The sequence below is a fragment of the Seriola lalandi genome, unplaced genomic scaffold, assembly GCF_002814215.2.
Source record: "Seriola lalandi dorsalis isolate HSWRI2012SDOR001 ecotype SW California unplaced genomic scaffold, Sedor1 jcf7180002054998, whole genome shotgun sequence".
NCBI classification, from domain to species: domain Eukaryota; kingdom Metazoa; phylum Chordata; class Actinopteri; order Carangiformes; family Carangidae; genus Seriola; species Seriola lalandi.
Window position 1 is genome coordinate 98,955 of NW_019525547.1, and position 8,798 is coordinate 107,752.

The following is an 8,798-nucleotide window of genomic DNA, read 5'->3' on the forward strand; positions in this document are numbered from 1 at the left end:
ACACTGCTATCCTTAGAGCCACTCAGCTACTGTAGCACAATGAAGAAAGAAAAGAAAGAGGCAAGGCAAACGTGAAAATAAAGAGAAGCTGTGCTGAACTGGTGAAATCCTTCATTCGATGTCTCTGTAGAACAGCCAATCAGAGTTCTCTGCCTCGGCAAACAGTTCAACAGGCTGAGCTGTCGGTCTGATGTTGTCCACTGACTGACTGTCAGCCTGTTTTATGCTTCAACATGGTTCTGCAAACAACTTACTAAAACACTGCGGAGACCACAGAGGTCACCTGATCGCACTACGTCAACAAGGAGGATGTAAAGTGACATAAGGTAAAACTCACTTTGTGCAACAGTTGCCGTTAGCCAGCGCTAACAATAAAACCAGAATTTCATTAAAGTGGATGAAATTTTTCAGATGCAGTACATTTGTCCTTTCTGGCTTTTTGTTGCAAAAAATCTGCCATATTTCCTTTACACAGACACAAAGAGGAACAAAACAAATCAAATCATTTTCACTCCAAAGCCAAAACATACAAAATAACAGCAAGTTTTAAAAAGAGAAATTGAATGTGAACAATTTAATGGCCTAAATTTCACTGGAACCAAAGCTGGAACAATACTAATTCCTGTCAATGACGAACCTCAAGTCCAAAAATGTAAGAATTAGAAAAAAAACTTCATATATTCATTAACGTCCATGTTTTTTTTCTCTCTGATTTACAGCTTTGGTTTTTACTCTCTATGAAACTGTCAATGTAAAAAAAAAACAAAACCAAATCCCAACAGCAGTGACAGGAAGAGCTAGTGATACGGCAAACAGTGAACACACGCCTGACGACACAGGATTTGAAAATCACATTTCTGCATGTAAACGATGAGAAGGCAGAGAGCCTCATTAACATCAGATTTGTCAAAATATATTGTATATATAGAGAGATATAAATACAAACAGGCAATAAAAAGAACAAATAAAAAGGGACTGTGTGTCGCTGTGATCCATTTTACTCCCAGTGTATGTACAATCAAGGCTTACAAAGCTCATAAATTCAGGGATTAAATCACATACCGACACCGCCGCCTCCGTAAAGCAAACACTCGTTCTTCTCTGCGTCCCCTCTTTCACCCATCAGTTCGTCCACCCCCCCCCCTCACATGTGTATTTAATCAGCCATCCTTTTCCTTTACTCCACCTTGTACACCGATATTCATCTGTATTATTTCTCGTGTCTTTCAAACACTCCCGCCACTCCGTGTTCCCTCCGTTCGTCCGTCTTTCCTCTACTGCTTCACTCCATCTTGGACATCTCAAACTTGGTTGTCATGGTTTCCTGCAACAGGAAACACACCATTGTTTTGAATTGCTTTTTGGTTAAGAGCAGTTGAGAAATCTGACCATCTGATACCAGGTGAATGTATGTCCACTGATCCACCTGGCTCATTTTGAGTGTTTGGTGCTTTGTCTATTAACATGCTCCTGAAACCATTTTCTTCCTGGACCTGCAAACTATCATGGTACGCTGCAGGATTCACACCTTCCTGTGAACTAATGGGCTTTGTACAAACCAAACCGAAAGTAAACAAAAGTATGTGGACAGGGGTGTGGCATCACAGAGATATCATGGCCTTGACAAACATCCTGAACGCTCTAGGTTTATTTACTGCAAAGAGATCATCGCTGCTTGTTTAGTGTTTGGTGTTAATATGTCTGACTGGTGCGCTGGCTGACATCGCAAAGCCAAAGGAATACACACAGTTACAGCCTGGCAGGAGTTCAGACACAAAACAGCCCTGTATTGAAAAAAAGGGCTGCGGTGTTGGGGGCGTGTTGCCGCCAGGAAGTCCAACCTGAGTAACACATCCATAGGTCTCCAGGACTATCTGACACCTGAACATCTCACACCGGTTTATATGTATTAGAATAGTGATGCTGATTTTATCATCACAATTGCAATGTAACAGTAGTGCAGTGGTTTTCAACCTGTGGGCTGCGAAGTCAGCTGACGAATGATTTTCAAAACACTACAATTTTGGTGAAAAGATGTAATTATAAAAAAAAAATATATATATATATATTTAATGTAATTTAATGGGAACTTTTTGAACCACAGTGTGCACTTGTTTTCTATCTCAGTCTGGTTGCTCGCTAAAAGATCACATCCATGGCCAAACCGGAGAATCAAAATGGGAAGCTGGTTAGCAACAGGAAGAATTAAAAGGAAAGAGAGTCGAGAGAAAAACGATCCCCCTGTCAAAGAAAAAAGAGAAACTGAGCTTCCTACATGTTCCCCTGCTTCTGAACACTGATCATTATCATCAAAATAGAAAGTGCTCGGAGAACATAATAATTTGGTCACCGTATTGTTTCACGTCAGAAGTGGGCTACCAACATTTTTGGTAGATTTTCAAGTGGGCCACAAGTTGGAAAAGGTTGGGAACCACTGCAGTAGAAATATGGTGTTTGCATTCGTGTGATTGGCCAATGCAGCGCTTGAGTCAAATGACAACACATCATGTTCAACATCTGCCCAACCATGCAGCCCTGCATCTTCAAATGAACAAAGGGGGCTGCATGATTTGTCTTCATGCAGAGCGAATGTTGGTCAGAAAGCAACCAGGCCACTCATGGTCACCAGATCCTGCTCCAGTAAAACTCTGCCTGTACTGAAGTGAAGGGGAAAACCCTAAAATTGTCTCTAGAAAGACAAAGTGGATCATCACCGATCAGGCTGAAACGAGAACGTGTTGGTTTGTTAATGTCCCTTCAGAGTCCTCTTCAGTGTTAGGCTAGATCATGGATGTGACGTCTCAGTGTTTTAGACCTTCTGAATCACTCTATCCTCCACCTTCTACTAGCCAACCCCCCCAATGTTAAATGTTAATATTTGCTATTAACTACAGCAGCCAGCTGATGAAAGAAATTGCTGACCCATTTTTTATCAAATGAAATGATATATTTGTGAGGTGTTTTTTAAAGATTTCCATCTTCAGTAGGAAGCAACAGGCTTTGAGCTGGGAGACACAGACAGAGGACGCCATACTGTACTGGGATCTGTACTCGCTGTCTGAAAGTGAGGCCAGCAGCAATAGATACAGAACGATGAACTGACTGAATATGGATCTCAAATACCAGCTGGAGCCTGTCGACTTTTCCACCTTACTGTTCACCAGCTGCTTGATCCTGGTCAGTGCAGACACTGGACTACAGAGAGCAACAGAGTTTTCTTGATCTTTTAATAAGAGAATTAATGATAATTATCTACAGCTGGCTTCACCTCAGATGTTTGTTGATGCTTATGGAATCTGTATAACTCCTCGACCTGAGACCAGATCTTAAAAAAAAAAAAAAAGAAGCTGGACCCAATATAGTGCTCATAAACCTGTCTGCATGTATAGCGCTAGCATGAGGACTCAAGGATTTACAGGTAAGTTGCAGGTAAGTTGCAGGTTGCCAGCTGTAAATTAAATACCAGTGAAAAGCTTTGTTTTTGTTTTTTTTTATACCAAGAAAAACGCAGAGTTTTGCCATTTTTAAACTGGAAGTTTCTCTTGGGTTGATCATTGGGATGGTGGCAGGGCAAAGCAACGTCCCTCCTTAATCAGGATAAATTATATAATTTGTCATAATGGGAACAATGAGCAGGTTAGGTTGAGATGTGTCCTCCGTGTCCTAAATAACTGGAGTTACGTAGTCGGCCATAAGGACATGAATAGCAGGGAGTTAAGGCAAATGTTTCCCCTTCATTTCATCCGCTAATAAGAGAGCAGCATTACATAGTTACTGTTCTCTCCCACGTCAAGCAGCTTCAGTTTAAAACTTAAAATCATTAACGTGATGGAAAAAAGCGTAACCCATAAATTACTCTCATTGTAACAACTAATGGATCTGAAATGAGCGACATTTTGAGTCAATCAAAACCTTCCTTCCCTCCTTCCTTCTTTTGTTCTATCCCCTCCCTCCCTCCTCCTCTCTGTCCTCACAACACAGAGTGTAAAGGGCATCAGTGTGAGTACTTCATATTACTATGGATTTAATATCTCTCAGTGTGCATACAGCAGCTTACATAAGAAATTGAGTTTACATAAGAGGCACTTTGTTGATTGTTGGATCACTTAAAGAGCTTCCACTCAGAGATCAGAGTAAATAATTTTGAAAATGGTCCGAATAAACAGCTGACAGAGGAGATGAACAAAATCACAAGGAAATGTTAAACATATCAGTGACTAAGAGATTCTGTGTTCAAGATGACCAGTAATAGCTGCAGCAGAAGCAACACACCAAACACACACACACACATACACACTGACGTCACATTGTTGTCCTTGCCATGACAACAGAGACGAGGATAAACAACTGTGTGATAAAACCGTGGCAACTGATGCTCTGTACTGATTGTATGCCGCCCCCTGCTGCTAACAAATATAAGTGTGTGTGTGTGTGTGTGTGTGTGTGTATGTGTGTGTGTGTGTGTGTCTCCTGCAGCACATACAAATCTTGCGTGAGGAGATTGTCTAATACTTTGTCTCAGTACGACAAATGGACCAAACATCCTCATCTGTGTTTTAAGTATTTACAAAATAAACTTGCTGTTATTATCTTGTTATTTTACAAAGCTGCCATTTTCTCTTCTTCTTTTATGTTTCTGAATAGATTTGCACCTTGTACTCAGGTTGTATTTCTACTGTTTTCCTGGTAGTTTTCTCGTAGTTTAGAGGAGATGCACCTCTGTCTCCACCTGACATGTAATACTAATTGAAAAAGAGTGTGCTTAAAAAAACATGTGTCTCAGTCTTTGTTTAAGTGTGTTCGTCTGCACATGTAAGTTTACTCTTAATGTCTACAATGGCATTTATTTTCAGGCTAAACAGATTGACAAGATTCTTTAAGATAAAGAGCAATTTGCCCAATATAGCCACATTTAATACTCAATATAATGTGTACAACTTAGTTTCATTTAATGGACTAACTCTCAGTCTATGTGTATCGTCTTCAGTTGCTACCATGTTCAAGTCCAGCTCACCCACCAGTAAATACGGACAGCTGATACCTTCAAAACTAATTGACTTTAGTCTTGTTTTCTATTTTGCTCACTGTATATTTTTATTAAATTTAATTCTCAACAATTATAAATTTGAATCTTACTATTACTGTTTGTTACATCATAGTTCACTAATGAAGTGAGAAAAGCAGACATCTTACCTCATCAGAGTCCAGCAGGGGGGGCAGGGCGCTGTGAAGAGAAGACTCAGCATCACATCTGAAATGATGTCGTACAGTAATAATTTCTGCTATCAACAGGTCTGGGCTGAGTTCATGCTCATGATAACTTACACATCTGCCATAGACGACGGGATGTTCTCTTCGACCCACTTCAGATCCTCATCCTGGAAAAACAACAAAATCACATTTAAGTGTTGTTGTGTGTTTTCTCCTCAGGAATCAATGAAAAAAAAAGTTTAATCAAATTAATGCTAATCCATGTTTAAAGACAAAACTGATGGTTGAGTTACAGCTGGGTAACTACTATTTAATATGTGTACTGTAACTGTAATCAAAGGTATTCATACAGCAGCTTTTCTGAACACTCGGTTTGGAAACTTTTCTCAGAAACCAATATTTCTGCAGAACATGTGAGGAATTTACGTAGCTCCAACAGGTATCAAACTAAACGTGAAACCACCTGACAGAACAGGGAAACCAGAGCGTCTCTGTAGACTGTAACAAGAGGTGCAGCCCTAAGCCCACAGTTGGCATCCATACACGGTCCAGTCATGAACCAGGTTTACACCCAGTCTTGTTTGAAAAAAAAAGTCTAAGTGGCAACACTGCAGCCGCTGAATGTCCCCTAATATAAAATGAAACTGTTGCTTTTCCAATCAATCTGAAAGAGCAACCGTTTCATTTCAGTCACGTGGCATTCGCCAGACCGATGGTGGATATATGATCAGTCAGTCAGTCAGTCAGTCAGTGACATTCCCCATGAAAGGACTGGCCCTGCTCTTGTGGTCCAGCTGAAATGACAGCGGACTAACAACTATGGTTTTAATGTGTTCAGAAGCTTCTGTTGGTCCTACATTCATTCCTCTGACCCGAACTCAAAAAGCCTTTTGTCGTCACTCACCACTTTGTTGGCTTTGGCTGAGCCGTTGGTCTCGTTCTTCATGCCCCTCATCTTCATCCCCTCTGCAGACGTAAAGGAGACAGAAGACACTGAGATGAGGATGTACATTTGACTGAAAACGGATCACACACTGAAGATGGTTCCACTACATACATTACTTATAAACATGTTCTTTATGTTATAAATAAGTAAATACGTTTGTTAGTTAATTGAGCAGTAAAACTAATTGAACTAATGAAGGAAGCAGATTTAATGAGATTTTTGAGCTGTGTGGCCCAACTATCTAACTGGTCAACTTAATAATTAACTCACTAACTAACTAAATAAATAGAGGAAGAGAGAAGCGAGACAGAAATAACACAGGAAGGGAAGGAAGGAGGAAACAAGTAAGGGTGGAAAGTAGAAAGAGACTGAAAGGGTGGGAGTGTGCAATGTTCTGACCGAAAGCCTCGTTCATCATGGGCTCCTTCTCCTCTTCCTCACTCTCTTCATCCACCAGAGGACTGAAGGCATACCTGTTATAGAGACAGAGAAACTGGCTTTACTTTACAGTTCAGCACAGAGAATCTGTCAAAGTAACAGCAACAGGCCCGACACACGTCCCCCTACCTCTGGTTATTGGCTGACGGTCGCCATAGGAACATGATGACCAATAGGATGATGGAAAACAAGAAGCGCCAGAACGCGTCATCTATCCACAGCTCCCTCCAGTCCTACAGACAGAGAGAGACATGTTTAATGAAAATACTTCAAAAGCACTCAAGATGTTCATTCAGAGGAGAGGAGACTGAAGATGAAATGCATTTGTGCATTTGCATTCTCTGCTGGCTGATTACCTCCCAGACAGAATGAAAAAAAAAAAGAAATCAAATAACAAAATTGGGTCAAAACCTGGTGTATGTCTGGACCAACGTGTGAAACTGGGGACGGAGTTGAAAACAACTACGACATCATTGTGTTGTATTTACATTCAGTCCAGTATCAGCTGGTTTCAGCTCTTTATCTGTTCTCTTCTCTCCTCCTCTCTGTGCTCACATATACACTATTTCAATACATCTGAACTCACAATAAATCTGTTTTCATTTACATGTTTTACTGTTGGCAACACTGCAGACTGTGTGCCCCATGATAGAAGCTGTTTGTTTCAAATCATTTTGAAAGAGCAGCAACCAATGGGGAAACTCCAACTCAGTAATGTGGCATTCGCCTGACCAATGGTGGAACTATGATCACTCAGTCAGTCAGTCATGGATTACACTGCCACACAGGCAAAGTTCTAACAGAGGGTAACAGAAGCTCTTTCTGTGTTATACAAGTATTATGGGAAAGTTGAGTGTTAATTAATACTTGACTTTCATAAAAACACCAATAATGAAAACTACTGAAATCAGCACTTATTCCAGATACAAATGTATGAACACTGTCACCCAGAAAGTGAAGTATATATGCGACCACTTTCAACAGAAAATCTGACTCTGCTACTGTTATTTATTAACACTTTTTACAAATTAGTAATGACTCTATCAGCAAAGTGGAAAAATGTTCATATTGAACGTAACTGCAAAAAGTTTCCTACAACATCCACTCGCTTCAACCAAAGCATGATTCATGGTTTTATGGTTATCTTTAGGCAACTCCCAATACATCAGTATCACTCAAGTCTTCCAATAGGTCCAAGGCAAAACCACGTCGCAAAAAAACACAAGAGTTTTTATCTTTTTTTATAATTTTAGGATACAATTTAATTGAGCCCATAAATGTTCATCCTTCAATCAGAGAAAAGATAATTTAATCAATAAAAGAAGAAGCTTTACCAATGAAGCTTTCTAACAAACCGCGTGACCTGAGCTGTCAAAGTTTCTGCTTAAGTCCAAAGTCTCAAATACTCACAGACAGACATTTAGACAACTTGAAGGTCTTGGTTGTCCAGATGATGAAGATGACCGATGCTGTAAAAGACACAAAACACACACACACGCTTCAAAGACCTGAAATGAGTTTGGGCAAATATTAAAAGACAGATTGTTTTTCATACCGATGACGGCGAAGATGAGTGTGTTGGTGAAGTGCCTGTAGAGAGAGAGCTTCACCACATTCCTCCTCAGCCGCAGCAGCTTCATGGTCTGAGCCAGACTCACAAAGATGTGACGACACAGTCAAGGATTATCAACGCCGGAGAAAATAAACACAATAACTGGACAAATTCATCTTTCATTTCTGTTTCAGGTCACAAGTGAAGCCAAAACTAGGTGTGTTCAAGAGGCACGCTTTCAAATGGTCTTGGGTTGTTTCAAGGAGTTCAAGGAGAGAAGGCGCAACTGCAGCAAACAAGTAATTTTACTTATAGTTTCAGCTGCAGGAGTTTATCATTCCTAATGTTTTCCCAAATGAATATAAACATTTGAAAAATACAGCCAAACGTATATTTAAACTGTTCATGTATCACTAAGTTAAACTTAATTTAATTGTTGATTACGTGACATTAAAATTCAGCGCTCATGGTTTCTACTAAATACAGACGAATACACGAAGACGAACAAAGCAGAAAAATAGGACAAAAATGAAAAGGGATGGAAAACAAACTTTCTGAGGTACTAAAAAGGGGGAAGGAGCTTTAGCGGATATCCACCAGCAGAGGGTAGAGTCGAGCACAGCCAGAGGAATAGCAGCCAGGAGAACTACA

At 40.2% G+C, this 8,798-nt stretch overlaps 1 protein-coding gene across 1 annotated transcript in view; it reads right to left on the reverse strand.

The window, feature by feature from the left end:
• Positions 1–559: 559 nt before the first annotated feature.
• The window catches only part of LOC111647547 (Golgi-pH regulating cation channel), a 21,729-nt gene continuing 13,490 nt past the window's right edge, over positions 560–8,798 (reverse strand). Inside the window, exons 14-21 of the mRNA XM_087171428.1 lie at positions 8,151–8,257; positions 8,006–8,064; positions 6,725–6,828; positions 6,557–6,630; positions 6,116–6,177; positions 5,326–5,378; positions 5,194–5,224; positions 560–1,324 (exon numbers count right to left, since the gene is read on the reverse strand). Of these exons, the coding sequence (XP_087027554.1) occupies positions 1,283–1,324; positions 5,194–5,224; positions 5,326–5,378; positions 6,116–6,177; positions 6,557–6,630; positions 6,725–6,828; positions 8,006–8,064; positions 8,151–8,257 (532 nt within the window). The 3' untranslated portion in view covers positions 560–1,282. The remainder of the gene's footprint in view (positions 1,325–5,193; positions 5,225–5,325; positions 5,379–6,115; positions 6,178–6,556; positions 6,631–6,724; positions 6,829–8,005; positions 8,065–8,150; positions 8,258–8,798) is intronic.